This window comes from Danio rerio, chromosome 5 (genome assembly GCF_052040795.2).
Source record: "Danio rerio strain M-AB ecotype USA chromosome 5, GRCz13ab, whole genome shotgun sequence".
Lineage (NCBI taxonomy): Eukaryota > Metazoa > Chordata > Actinopteri > Cypriniformes > Danionidae > Danio > Danio rerio.
Window position 1 is genome coordinate 42,607,682 of NC_141025.1, and position 15,801 is coordinate 42,623,482.

General features: G+C 37.9%; 2 protein-coding genes across 17 annotated transcripts in view; one reads left to right on the forward strand and one right to left on the reverse strand.

Annotated features, from left to right (window-relative positions):
• Nucleotides 1-3,721, forward strand: part of arid3c (AT rich interactive domain 3C (BRIGHT-like)) — a 225,781-nt gene extending 222,060 nt beyond the window's left edge. For 15 of the 16 annotated variants that reach the window (XM_087252706.1, XM_087252711.1, XM_087252699.1 and 12 more), the window contains one exon: nt 1,738-3,721. In XM_087252706.1, the coding sequence (XP_087108832.1) occupies nt 1,738-1,910 (173 nt within the window). In that variant the 3' untranslated portion in view covers nt 1,911-3,721. 16 annotated transcript variants of the gene reach the window in all.
• The window catches only part of epg5 (ectopic P-granules autophagy protein 5 homolog (C. elegans)), a 1,176,376-nt gene that overhangs the window by 355,517 nt on the left and 805,058 nt on the right, over nt 1-15,801 (reverse strand). The gene's annotated exons all lie outside the window — the stretch shown is intronic.

Below are 15,801 nucleotides of genomic sequence, written 5' to 3' on the forward strand. Positions count from 1 at the left end.
TCCTAAATAAATAATAATAAATCTTAACAAAAAAGTGCAACAGAGGCTGTGATATCTGCTAGCAGATCTATTTTCAGTTGTCAGACACCCACATGAAAATATACTATAGTAATTTATAGTAAATATTATAGTCTTTTTCTAACTATATTGACACTTCCAATAGCGATAAAGATTTTGCCCAATCAGCTGAAATGTTGCTAGAATTGGTTTTATGTATAGGCGATATATATTGCATCACCAAAAATGATTGAGTGCATGTCCATGTGTTGTGCGATATAAGTCAGATATATTGATTATTGTGACAGGCCTAAGTGATGGCATCAGTTAAAAAAAAAATCTGCATTTTCAAATGAGATTAATTGAATGATTTAATTTGTGAAAATTATTTAAATAAAAAATAGTTTTCACATATTTTCACTATATTAGTTTGCGTTTAGTTAGCATCTTCACATTTTTTGAGTAGATCTAAATAAAAAGTAAGATACTTATTAATGTACAGAAAATAAAGGGGGTGCTGTGATTGTTAGCATTATGAACCACGTACAGAAATGTTTTAAGTGTTCTATATAATGTTACTGTACTGTTTACAGTGTGTGGTAATGATAATAATGAACCTTATTGTTTTCATGATAGTATTTAATGTGTAATTTAATTTTACAACATATTTTTAGTATATTTTGAATTGTTATTTAGCATAAAAACGTAGTCATTATATATACATCATCAGCCTGGGGTTGCTGCAATGCCATATGGCTTTTATAATTTCGAAGTCCACAAAATGAGAAATGCAAAAATAAATGCTTGCACTGGTTCAAAAAGAATGTGTGCTTTCACAACTAGACTTTTGTTTCAGAACCGGTCTCGTTTGCCCATTTAGCGTGGTTTGTTTGGCATATGTGAATCCAGCAATCGCGCTCGGATCCACGCCAAATCAATCGCTCCGAGATCACCTGAATGAGGTGGTCTTGGCTCGATTGAAACGAACTCTGGAGCAGATCGATTGTAGTGAGAAAGCGATACGATCCAAGCCTGGTTATATCACAGTGTATTATGAATATGTAAATATTATATGTGAAGAGAGAATTATGAGTAGGGCGGGACAAGTGATAATAACCCGGTAATTGAGCGTCTCCCTCCCGGTCCTCAAATACGTTGCGCACCCTTCTCACCCCTTGCCACCGCATCCCTCCTTGCTCTTCAGACATGTCGCGCACACCCTGTCAAACACCACTAAACCATTTATTCACTCAATTAAATGTCTGGACCAGTTGACCAATCAACACAAAAGATTTCTTTACCTCAGACAAAAAAGTAATTACATTTTATTTTGTCTGGGATTTGTAATTATCTTGGTTTCTCACAACTTTTTGGTATTTTGGGGCAAATTGTAAAGAATATTCCCATTAATAAAACTCAGGACTAACACAAGGAAATAACAGTCCTGATTTTTACAAAATAATACTTATTAAAATAAAATAAAAGAACTTTGATTGATTTTCCACCAGAACATTTGAATAGCATTATTATAAGGACGAGTGCAAGCAGACCAGTTTTGAATTTCTCCTGTTGTGGTTAAAAAACCAAAAAGGTAAATGCCATTAAAACAGCTCCAGGGTGATTAAATGATGACTTCATTGTCTTTTTTGGCTGACCTATCTTTCAAGCCGCTTCTGTGGTTGATGTTAAACACCTTAAATGTAACTTCAGACTAACTCCATCTTTGTCCTGTGACTCCAGGGGTTTTGTTTGCCCGTAAGCCAGCCATTGGCTTCATGCCCAGCAGCCAGCGAGTCCATCACCAACACAGCTCTCAGGGAAAGAGCAACAGCCCGGGGCTCAGCAGCCACATTCAGCCGTCCTCCTCTGCCTCCTCCAGCGCATCCTCACACGGACCAGCCACCTCCCCATGAGCCTCATCCCGGCCCACAACACCTCACTTCACTCACTCTCCCCCACCGGCCGGCTGCAGACAAGGCAGGGTCTTTAGGTCATTCTGTTGGACCACTTATTTCTGTCTCCTTCAATGTACACTTTTTACTGTTTTTTAACCCTCCCTCTGCAAATTAGGACAGGAGCGTCCATCACCCCCAAAAAAAACTTCCATTAAAACAGCTAATAGCCGCACATTTAAAGTGTGTTACATTTACATATGCAGCGAGTTGCAGCTTTTTGTTTTTTTCTAAGGACGCCGTATTCAGTGCGGAGCCACTAAACTGCGTGACAATGCCATGAACACAAGAAGCGCAGTGATGCTTCAGAGGACAGGCACTGACCTGCTTCCATCTTCACTTTCCTACACAATCCTGAATTTTTTGGCACAGGAGTCCAAACTCTTCTTCGCCTTCACTTGTTGCATTCTTGAAACAAACAGCAAGAGCTACTATCAGCTATTACCAAAGAGAATAAGAGCAACGTAGTAATGTTTTTTAATCCACTTCATCACACATATCTGATGTCATTGCAAACTATCAGTCGCCATAGTTACAGTAATTATCAAGCGTTTCGATTTGAATCAAAGCACATCCCATTTAACTTGGGCATCAAATCGTCAGGGAGAAAAAGTTATTTAATGTATTATTGTCACACCCGTTTACGAGACTGGGAGATTCATAAATGCTTGCCGGATGTGCAAGATGTATAGCTTGATATTGAAGAAAGCAGACAGGATTATGTCTGCTCTCGTGACTGGTTTTGGCCTGCGGCCGTGGCGAAATATATTCCATTGATTGGTGAGTTATTTGGGGAACACTTGTCGACAATGTTTAAAGGTTTTCCAGCACCTCAGCTCGTGTTTTATAGCAAAGTGTTCATTGAATGGTTAGAGTAGACGGGAAAAACGGGTCACACCGGTTAATACAGGTTTCAGAAGTCGGGGGTCAAAAGATATTGTGACATGTGACTGAGCTGGACGTTGATCAACTAGTTGAGAGGCTCTTGAGAAGAAGATTATGTGGTGTGAATAGGCTGAATGTGGCTCATCGTAGGCATCAGTTCATGAGGCGAGATCTCTGTTGTGAATAGAATTCATTTTTCATCAAGTTTTCAACAATGCACTTGCATTTGAGAGTTCACCTCTCGTCCTTTATTCCATTCTCCATTTTGTTGTGTTGCTCAAACACTTTCTTTTCCCCTCTCTTTTCACTTGGCAGAGAAATGGGAGGATGTTATTGTGTCATTTTCTTTTTAGAATTCAGTAGATGATTTCAAGTTGTATTTATTATTATTACTTTTATTCTCTTGCTTTCGTGTCGAACCTTGGGCTGCTTTCAGCAACATCGCTTTTATTTAACGAAGAAAAGAAAGTCATGTTACAGCCCAATACCTCACAAATCCTGCAAACCTGTACACGGATGATAGATTATGAAAACAAGATATACCTCATTTATTTCATTTCTCTTATTTTTATTGTGAAGCCACTTGAAAAATGATGTTTTTTCAACAAATCACTGGATTATTCTTTTTTTTTTCTTCTATTTGTATTGTTTTACCAAAGAAGGGAATATATAATGAACACACATCTACCTCATTTGTTATAGACTGTGCCAACAACATAATCACAGCAGCCAGTTTTTAACCATAGCCTTTCTGGTCCAGATTCCCTCACGCCTGTGTGAACCAGAGGCTGGAGAACACTGGGTTTCACAGCTTCATCTGCTTTGCTTGTTTTTCTTTGTCAATCGCATTTTTATGCATGGGAAAATAAACTATCAGAAGGATTCTATTTTATGTATACAGCTGGTCAGATCAATGTTGATTTGATCGATGTTCATTTGTACAGTATCAATATTTGTTGAATCAGATCTGAAATTCATCTCTTGAAACATATCTTAAGTTAAAGGGTTAGTTCACCCTAAAATGTATATTCTGTCATCATTTATACTCATCCTCATGCCGTTATAAACCCATAAGAGATTCTGTTCTTCCTAAAAACACAGTTTAAGATATTTGTAATTTACATTTAGTTATTTAGCAGACGCTTTTTTGTCCAAAGCAACTTCAACAAGAAGAGGCAATACATGTTAATATTTCTGTTGAGATTCTGTTCACCCAAAGCTCTGAAAACGACATTGTAAAATAAATCTAAATGTATCAAGCAGTTTATTCCAAGGGTTTTGAAGAGACGTGACTGCTTTATATGATAAACAGAATTGGCTTTGGGCTTTTATTCATATATTAACATTGTTCAAAAGCAGAAGTTCTACCTCACCCAATGCCAGTTGCATCAGTAAGTTTGCAGCCCTGAATATGGAATTGTGTAAGATTAGCTGTACAGACTTGGAGTGAGAAATAACAGAGCGACGTACGAGCAATAACTTGTTTCTGTTGCCAGATCTTGGTCGAACAACCAATAACATTTCTATTAAAACCAGTGGAAAATCTTAATACATTATTTAAAAACAATACCAATATATCGCTGTCCACGTTTGACCACTTTAGCAACTCTAATTAAAGCTGATAGATTTATCCGCAGAGCCTAAAAAAAACAAGCCAATAGATGATTAAAATAAATAAACATGGCAATACTTCAGGCGCAAATAAATCACAATGCAATCTTGGAAGGTTTGGTGTTGTAATATTAAATTGGTCAAAGATAGCGAATACACCTCTTGAACACATCCTCTTGCCTGACAATCAGTTATCAATCATCATGTTTGGTCATATTCTGTAAGCTTCAAACTATTTAGACAACATTTTTATATCCTGAAGCGTTTAGTTTAGCCTATACATTGCTAATCTCTCTGGTTGTCCACTATAAAAAGTTTGCAAATTTAAGATTAAATATGAAGTAGTCTTTATTGTGCAAACGTTGTAGATTAAGCAGCTATTATAGAGTGTTTTAATAATAATTGTTATCCATGCTAATGTAACATGTAACCCACCGGTCCTACTGCACCCAACCCAAATCAGCGATTTGCTCTAACAAGGAGGCTTAAGACCTTGGGCTTTGGTGTCTGTTGCTAAAGCACTTTTAGAGGTCAGAGGAGTGAGGGTTACCTGCATAGCACTTTGCTAGCTGGCCTTCATTACACTCACCCCGATAAACCTCTCTCCTATCCCGGACGAGCTCCCACGTGAATCCCACCGTTCTTACTGCACCCAATGCGCTCTGAGCTTGGGCATGGGAGTCGGTTGCTCTAACATAGCACTTTGCTAGCTGGCCTCTATTGCGCTAATAAATATACATATACATATATATACACACATGTGTTACTGGCATGACAAAATATTTATCAAAATTTTTTGTCAAATATTAAATAAATGCCCTAAACATATTGAAGTACTTCTAACAGGTGCAGAGTGATTTCTAAAACAATAAATGATTTAAAGAAGTAATAATTCTGAATGTAAGATTACATAAATGTTAGAAAGTGCCCAAAAAGTGACCACCCTCCTCCCCTTCATTCCCTTCACTGCTTCATGCAGCTTCAAAAACTTTATGAATCTTTTATTTTGAATCAGTGGTGTAGAACACATAAGACTTACTCCAACCCAGTAGTCCCATTGGCTGTTTCTGGAGAACGCAAAATCTGTCCCGGGAGGTACGTATTTTTGCAGTTTTTGTTTTACGCGAATCCGTGAGAGGCCGCTGTGTGTTAAAATGTCTCTCGTGAGTGCTGTTCTTTCGTAAACCCACCAGATGCCGCTGTCGACTGACTGAATGATTGAATGGGCAACCCCCCAATAGAACGACCCACCGTCCTCCTTCCCTAACCCCAACCAATTTTACAGATTGACCCACCCGCTCGCTTACTTCCCTAAAAAAAAAAAAAAAATTTTCGGACACATCCCCACCCTGTTGTTCACTCGTTAGTTTTCTTTTTTGGATTTTGTTTTTGTCTTACCTGATTTCTGGAACTGCTCTTCCCTGGACTCGAACCCGGTTGTGGTCATCGTCAACTCCTCTCTGCATCTCAAGTCCGCCGACGTACACGACGAGCTAACTGGACAAAACGGTTGCGGTGGGAAAGCCCTCCACATGGAGGTAAGCGGTCAGCCGGTAAGCGCCAAAAGGAACTGCGTCATACCTCCCCAAAGCATTTGCTTAAAAAATGAAATGCAGCCATACGTACATCCAGCTAAATATTTTGCGGTCTCCAGAAACGTCCGCGGGACTACGTTTTCAGAATGAGCCTGTGTTGACTTAATCAGTTTGTCTTCGTGAATCTTTTAAAGCTTCAGTTTTTGGGTGAATAGACTTTCAGTTAAAGGACATGATTGTATCGTATTTTCTGAAAATGATTGGTAACACTTTACAATATTGTTGTATTTGGTGATGTTACTTAATATATTTACTAACATTATCGTAAAGTGTGACCAGATTATTTCCATAGTCTGATTAGCTAGAAATGACATAAGGTGGAGCAAATGATGACAGAATTTTAATTTTGGTGAACAAATCCTTCAAGCTGCGACCTCAGGCAAGTGTTTCAGCTCACGGTTTGCAGCAGTTCTATCGATGCCAGTGTTTGAGTCCTCATTTCTCTTCACAACCTAATGTGGCTGTCCAAAAAAAAACAATTACGTATTCTAAATTAAAACAAACTAAATCTCTTATTTTCTTTTAATGGGATTTGATGTTGAGACATGTTCAGAACAGGACTTATTTTTTACAAAAACCAAAGATGAGACAATATTGTCAGGTTGATAGTTTCCAACCTCAAATTGTCAGTCTTAACTTTAACCCTCAAACAGCGGAGAAATGTTTTGATTTTGATCCTGCTGTGGTAAAACATGATTATAAAGCACTTGGGTCTAAATGTTTTAGAGAAGGCCAAGCTGTTTATTCAGTGAGTCTCAGCGCACGAATGGCAATCTAAGAATGTAATCGCTGTTTCTGGATTTTAGCACAACCTAAGGAGTAAACCTGACCATCATGTTGTTATTGTTGTTGTTGTTGTATAGGTGCGAGGATTAATGGAGATATAGAGTCTATATTTATGTGGAATTACAGAGGGCACAATCAATGCACAATTGTCTGATTCCTGTTGTTGGATGTAATTTACCTCTTGATCAGCTTATGAAGAGACTTATTTTGTCCCAGCAGTGGCACAGTCTATTCCTTCACATGACTGTCTGTGGTCTCTTCCCCAAACTGCAGAGATTTCTAGCGCAAATCCTGGACGAACTCTGGAAAGAGAAAAAACATAGTCAGAGCGATTCCATAACCAAAGCTTTAACCAAACCACTCTCACAGGCTTACTGATGACAATGTAAGAACATTTGTTCGTTAAACAAACAAGAAAAGACTATCATTTTAATAAAGGTTAAGAAAAAAAAAAGATTCACTCATGTGCTTAAAGAATATCATGTTGTTTACCTTGTTTAGCTATGATGTCAACGATGCTATGCTGGTAGATTTTAGATCCTATTATACGCTGTGTATGAAGCTTATTTTCCTTTTATTCACTTTGGATAAATCCAGTGCATTATGGGAAAGCTGGATTGTGGTGCTCAGGGGTTAAAAAAAAGAAGAAAAAAAACTGGTTAAAGTTTTTTTTTTTTCCGTTTGTTTGTTTTGTTTGTTTTGCCATTGACTTGTAGCATAATTAGAAATAAAGTACTGCTTTCCACTTTAATGTCCAGTTGAGTTTTTCCTTTTGATTTGAAATGATGTAATAAATGTCTTCTTTCAAAACAGCTTCATAGTGGTCTAATATTTAATATTGGTCTTTCATTATAAAACACAGGATGTGCGATAAAATGTGATTTCATATGCACACATTTGCCAAATGTTTTAAGTGAATCTCTTATACTCATTAGGCTAAATTCATATTTACATGATGTATACAATAACTATGTTCATTTTTCATCATGTATAGGGGTAATAATTCATAAATGTGAGTCGAAACTTTCCGGTGTCACAAGATTCTCACGATTCAAGAAATTCATGTAAAACATGGAGTACTAAAAATACAAATTTGGGGTTGATTTGCTCACCTTAAAGGGATAGTTCAGCAACAAATAAAAATTCTGTCAACATTTACTCACCCTTCACTTATTCCAATGCTGTTTGACTTTCTTTATTCTATGGAGCACAAAAGAAGATATTTTTGAGTCGGCTGAAAACCTAAAACTAGTACCAATACTATTTGTTTCTTCTACCATGGAGGTCAAGGGTTTTCAGGTTTTCAGCTTTCTTCAAAATATCGTCTTTAGTGTTAGAAAAAATAAAAAGGTTTGGAATTATTTTAGGGAGAGTAAATAGCGAGATGTTGACTTCTTGTCATCACTAAAACATTAAAGATTTTTATCTCAAACTGTGGTCTTTGATGAGTTGCAAATCAATTACTTAAATGCAAGTCAATTACTATTAAGACCATGCATTCACACAGGGCTTTAGCGTCAACACCGAAGGCGTGTCTGAAGTTTGGGCTAACGTGATCGTCATAGTAGTGTCAGCCAATGAAATTAGTCCGCAATAGTCTACTGTACTGCATTGCCGATCCGTCGGCGCTGCTTCAGTGACATTGCTCGCTGAAGTTGGGAAATTCTTAACTTTTCAAGCGCCAATGAAAGCGTCAGCCAATCAGATTGCTGTATGCAAACACATCAGTTCAGACAGTAGCCGATTGTGAACTAATTTCATTGGCTGGCGCTGCTATGATGATCAGGTCAGCCCCAACTTTAGACACGGCCTCTATCAAGTGTTGACGCTGAAGCCCTGTGTGAATCGGTAATTGCACTCAGGATCTGTGGATTGAACCACCTCTCAGGTAGTATGCTCGGGCATTCTGTTTAATTGGGGAAACAACAAGTTCTCCGAAACTACTTGCCAAGCTTACGATTACATTCCACATTATGAATAACCAATGAAATTAAACAACAACTGTCTTTTTAGTTTCATTTTTAAATGTTATCACACAAAATATGCAGAAACTCATGTCGGGTCCGAGCCCCTTCCCTGCAGAATTGTCATTCTATAGCAATCGCTGATTGGCTCCTATACTAGAAGGCGGGCTTTATTCGCCATATAGCGATCGCTGATTGGCGATGCTTCATTTGCCATACTGACTGTTACACTATTTCCCATTCAAAAGTATACTTATCTTGACATTTCTTGTGTATTCTATAGTCTATTTACATACACTCACTGGCCACTTTATTAGGTACACCTGTCCAACTGCTCAGTAACGCAAATTTCTTATCAGCCAATCACATGGCAGCAACTCAATGCATTTAGGCATGTAGACCAAGCGGCAACCTCCCGCTCTCCCTCGTGAAGCAAACACGGAAGTAACTGAAACTGCAATTCATCGAAATTATGCTAGTCCTGGCTCCATAATAGAGCAGATTTCTATTGAGCCCACTGTTAAAATGGCCTACTTTACAGCAGAGAAACTGGTACAAAGAACGATTAGAACGATTTTGGTTCATATAACTATTATTACCCTTCATGACAACTTTGAGGGGGTGATTTTTTATAACTCATTTGTTTTGTTTTGTTTTTATTAAGTTATATTAAGTCTGCATAATTAAGGGCGTGGCCACTTGAGTGACAGCTAGGTCTCACTGGTCACCATCACTGATTAGCTGCTGAATTCATCATATTCCTCGTATTTTTCTTTTGTTTTAAGAGGCTTTACACAGTCAGGTGTTTTTGGAGATATTTCCTACAATTATCAGATGATGTGGCATGCTGTGTGCACTTAATTGTGCTCACAACCATTCACGTGGCCTCCATTTCCCAGGTAAGTGAAATTATATACTTATACATCATCTCTATAAATGTATTTGTTTTATTTAAGATCATTCATCAGTTATATTGTTCTTTAGATCTGTAATACACTCCAGAATCTGACAGATTGATTAGATGTAGGCTCTAGAACAGTAATCTGAAGCATTGTCATACAGTGTTATGCCTGGATTTCATAAATAGCCTTGTAATTACTAACACAGACTATATATGTGACTATATACATATTTGGAAGTAATTCGCGTTTCCTCCTGTAGAAAAGCTTTTTAAGAACAATGCCTCAATGTATTACAGCAGTGTTTTTAAAAGTCTGAACACTTTATTGATATAGTGTAACACCAAGTACATGTGGTCAGAATACAAACGAGTCGCAGGTAATGAAGTATTAAGCAAAATGCCAGCATGCATCTGTTGCTCCGCTCACGCTCTGCCTCTTTGCCCTTGTTCCCAGGGCGGTGCGATGACGCACAAACAAAATGTTGATAGTTGGCCACGCCTACTGATAGCTTCTTTTGGGTTCTTCAGAAACCTGTGGGTGACGTCACGGATATTACGTCCATATCTTTTACAGTCTATGATATAGACATGGTCAAGACCATCTGCTTTCTTGGGCTGGTCTGAGTATTTCAGAAACTGCTATCCATCTCAGAGAATGGTCAAAAAAAGAGAAATTATCTAGTGAGCGGCTACAATTCACAAAGGCTCGCCAAATTTGGACAATAGAAGATTGTTGCTTGGTATTTCTGCTGCATTTTTCAGATGGTAGGGTCAGAATTTGGCATCAACAACATTATATGGCATGCTGTGTGCACTTACTTTTGCTCACAACCATTCATGTGGCCTCTATTTCCCAGGTAGGTGAAATTATATACTTATACACCATCTCTTTAAATGTAACCTTTCTTCCCCATTCTTATGCTCAGTTTGATACAAGCATTGATCCCTCCTACCTTGTATCAACAGTTCAGGCTGTTGGTGGTGGTGTAATGGCATGGGGGATATTTTCTTGGCACACTTTGGGCCCATAAGTACCAATTGAGCATCGTCAATGCCACAGCCTACCTGAGTATTGTTGCTGACCATGTCGATCCCTTTATGACCACACTGTAGCCATTTTCTGATGGCTACTTCTAGCAGGATAACACGCCATGTCATAAAGTGTGAATCATCTCAGACTTGTTTCCTGAACATGACAATGAGTTCACTGTACTCAAATGGCCTCAACAGTAACCAGATCTTTACCCAACAGAGCACTTTTGGGATATGGTGGAACGGGAGATTCGCATTATGGATGTGCAGCTGACAAATCTGCAGCAACTGCGTGATGCTATCATGTCAATATTTCCAGTACCTTGCTGAATCTATACCATGAAGGATTAAGGCAGTTCTGAAGGCAAAAGTGGGTCCGACCTGGTACTAGTAGGGTGTACCTAATAAAGTGACCGGTAAGTGTATGCCTGTGTATGATTTTTTTTATCGTTCACCACTGACCTGAACTTTATTAATCTCCAATGACCACAATTTCAGCTAAAAATATTTAATGTTGAAAAAAATTACATTTTGGATAGAAAAATTTGCTTTTATTGAGTAAATTCAAACTTTTTTTAGGCCAACTATGCTTTTAATTTTTGATCAGCCTGAGATTGCTGTCCACTCGAAAGGCAAATTGAACAACAAGTGTTCATTGAGCGATACGATATACACAACAACAAGACGGCCTTCAGTCTCATTATGTTCATATTAACTCATAATGAGATTGTGTGGAAACAGCAGATGGTCCTGAATTCCAAATAACAGCTGCTCAGAATTATATATCAGTAATTCATTTCCATGGTAAGACAAGAGGAGGGAAACACAAAGAGCGAGCAGTGGACTCGGCTAGACAAAGGTCAAAATCGCGCACTGCAAACGCAGGCAATTAAACTAATGATGCCAGGGGTGTGTGCAGCATTAAGCAGCTAAAATGGAGTAAAGATCGCTTCATTAAGACTCAAGAACCTGATGTAATTAGGAGTAGGGCCAAGATTAGTGTCTGTCAATGGGTTTGCCTGGGATTTGCGGGTAATAGAGTTATCATTGGGGCTCAAGGAGTGTTACATTACACTTCGGAATAAACAAAAACAAATTAGCAGCGTCGTCCAATAATGGGTTATCTTGTCAGGGCCTGACAGAAATCCATGCCCTATAACACAGTGTTAATTTTATGCATCACTGACAAGCACCTCCACAATCAATGGAGGTACTATAAAGTCAGGGAGACCATCAATTCCAGTTCAGGACAGGTAGACGAGCGCTTTTGTGTGCTAAACCGATGTGTATTGGAAGTAAAAGTATTGTTCATTAAATTCATGCGCTTTACTTTTTGTAAAAAAAAATTCTAAAAAAAAACTTTTGTGACCACCGACGTATTAAATGTCTCAATCCATATAATAATTACAGCATCAATCCAAAATAATTAGCATTGGACTACCTGAATACACTTACTAACAATGTATCTTGTTTTAATTAAAGTTGCATTAAATTAAAGCTATGGAAACATTTAAATGGAAATTCAACAAAGATAGATAGAAAACCAATAAAATCCGTAATGGTTCAGTAGTTTTGGGACATTACTCCAAAATATTGAACTTAGGTGTAAAAAAAATCACTCAGACTGCTTCTACATACATCTATATAAGAATAATCACTCTCAGCAGCTCAGTTAAAGCGTAGTACCTTGATACTTGTGTATTAAGACAATATATGAAAGTTCCTCATTACTAAATATTGTATTAGTGGTTTTATAAAAAAAAAAGTGGAAGCAATTAGGAACAACAGCAACTCAATCACAAAATTGCAGGCCACATAAAGTCACAGAGCGATGTCAGCAGGCGCTGAGGTGCACAGTGAACAGAAGTCACAAACATTCTGCTGAGTCATTGACTTCAGACCCCCAAATCTCATGAAGCCTTCAGATTAACTCAAGAACAGGCATAGAGAGCTTCATAGAACAGTTTTCTAAAGCTGAGCAGCTTTATCCAAGACTTAAATTAATAAGTCTAAAGTTTGGTTGAAAGGGATTATTGTGTGGTTCAGACTAGTGCTGTGAATGACTACACTCATATATATGTATATATTATTTATTTATTTATTTTTTGCTTGTTCAAACTACTTAAATCAAATGAGCTGAAACAACACAATGCTTGTCATTTCATTGGGACAATTATGTTTAATCCACATAAATTTGTTAAAAGTGTTAAGTTAACTTAATCAATTTGTGTTGGGTCAATTTGACTGAATAATGTGGAAGCCTGCATTTTTTACAGTGTAGGTATGTCCAGTAAGAGACTACATTTTGAATGATCAAGATAACACTGTAAATAATAATAATAATAATTCCTTACATTAAATAGCGCTTTTCTGGACACTCAAAGCGCTTTACACATTATTGGGGGGAATCTCCTCATCCACCACCAGTGTGCAACATTCACCTGAATGATATGACGGCAGCCAAATTGCGCCAGACTGCACACCACACACTGATTGGTGGAGAGGAGACAGTGATGAAGCATATTATGATATGGGGATGGTTAGGAGGCCATGATGAACAGAGGTCAGTGCCAGTGGGCAAATTTAGCCAGAAACCCTGGGTTAGACCCGACTCTTTTTCGAAGTCCATCCTGGGATTTTTAATGACCACAGAGAGTCAGGACCTCAGTTTAACGTCTCATCCGAAAGACGGCGCTCACTGAGCAGTGAAGAGTGCACTTCACTATACTGGAGCATTAGAACCCACACAGACCGCAGGTTGAGCACCTCCTGCTGGCCTCAGTAACACCACTTCCAGCACCAACCTAGCTTTCCCATGTGGTCTCCCATTTAGGTACTGACCGAGTGCAACCTTGCTTAGCTTCAGTGGGCGACCATGTGAGAATTGAAAAAGCCGCTGGCAAAAAAAAAAAAAAAAAAAAAAAAAAAAAAAAATATATATATATATATATATATATATATATATATATATATATATATATATATATATATATATATATATACATATAGCTACGGTTGCCAGCATTTAACTGTTAAAAATATGGTAAAAGAGATGCCTAAATTTTACAGTAAATTACCACATTTATTTTTTTACACCATTATTTTGAAGATCTAACGTCTACACAACATAACTTCGCGATTTGAGACTAAAACACAACCATAAGCATGTGTGGATGAGAAAGTTACATGATGAATCAATGTTCATCACAAACTGCTTTTTTCCACCAGCAGAGAAACATACGAATTTATAGAAGGTGCTCAGTATCATTCACACAACTACTAAACACCATCATCATAACTTACATACAATTTTGATAATATAATAAACACACACACACATATCGCTCATATATGAGCAAATCCAGAGAACCGATAAGTCTTTGAAGTGGCCAAAAGTGGTCATCTTTAGTAATCATTTCTGTTTTGACTGGCCTGTAAGCTATAGCTGATGTGGACTTTATTCATGGGTTTGATTTAGATTAAAGTTTCACACCGGATACATTACTATATCAAAATTCTAAAAACGTTTTAAACATAAAATAGGAGAGTTCAAATTTAAAATGCGCAAACAATTACAGCAACAGACAACTAAACTGCAGTGTGTGTTTATAATAAAAAGAACATTATCATGCTTCATTGTGGGAGCTTATAAAATTAAAGTTAGTCATCTGGGTCACAATAAGGTATCATTAGTTAATGTTACGAAAATTATTTAACTAATGTTACAAGGATTAATACTGGAGAACATGCAAACTCCACACAGAAACACCAACTAACCCAGCCGCGACTCAAACCAGCGACCTTCTTGCTGTGAGGCGACAGCACTACTGCATCGCCCCGTAATGTTATTATGTTTCATATAAATACTCAAGGGGTGGCACGGTGGCTCAGTGGTTAGCACTGTATATTTTAGCACATTTAGGTATTTATTCAGGCTGCAAGGTGGCGCAGTAAGTAGCATGTTTGCCTCACAGCAAGAAGGTCGCTGGTTTGAGTCCCAGCTAGACCAGTTGGCATTTCTGTGTGGAGTTTGCATGTTCTCCCTGTGTTGGCAAAGACATGCACTATAGGAACTAAATTGGCCGTAATGTATGTGTGTGAATGACTGTGTATGGGTGTTTCGCATTAGTGGGTTGCAGCTGGAAGGGCATCCGCTGTGTAAAACATATGCTGGATGAATTGGCGGTTCATTCCGCTTTGGCAACCCCTAATGATTAAAAAAACTAAGCCAAAGGAAAATGAATGAAGAAATACTGGAGTAATGTAAAGCTGTAGTAATAGTTTTGCTCGTTGTTTGTTCATGTTAGTAAATACATTAACTAACATTAACCAATGCAAAGTTATTGTAAAATGTTACCATTATCTGTATGAGTTATTTACGTTTCTTCATGTGGACCTCTCTCTACTGACAGGCATTAAAGTGCTCATGTGGGGTCAGATTACTCTGCCTGAAGGGCTCATCTGGCTGCATTTTACCTGTTGTCTCATTTTATTTTAGCGTCTGCTGTTCCACAAAGAAATAACCTCAGTTTAATTATGGACATGATGATTTGTCATTCACGCACAACGTTTATTATCAAGTGTAATTAACCATGATCCGTATGAAGTCTGCCTTATTGTGAAAAGTCCAAATTCAGCCACCTAAGCAAAATAAAAGCCACAGCAATATGTTTTTGGTCTCTTTCCCTCATTTTACACCTTTATTTGCTGACCGATGACCCACTGATAAGCGAAACAACAACAAAGATGTGTTTTTTATGCTCTGCTGTGCTGGTGGCCATTGATTCGGTGATGAACTTTAACCTCAGGATCAGATCCCACAGCAGAATCAGCTCACGGCTGTCAGAGATGATTAGCTCAGCTGATCCAACGCATAGGATTTGAGCTGTCAATACCAATTAGCAAGCACAGCATATGGCAGTGATGGTATCACGTCCAGAATACTGATTAATAACATTGCACACTTGTGATTTCATAGAACAAAAAATGACTTACACCATGTCTACAGTGGACGTCAGAGGCACAACACGACTAACGACAATTAAACCATTGTTATCTCTACATTGGATTCCAGTAAC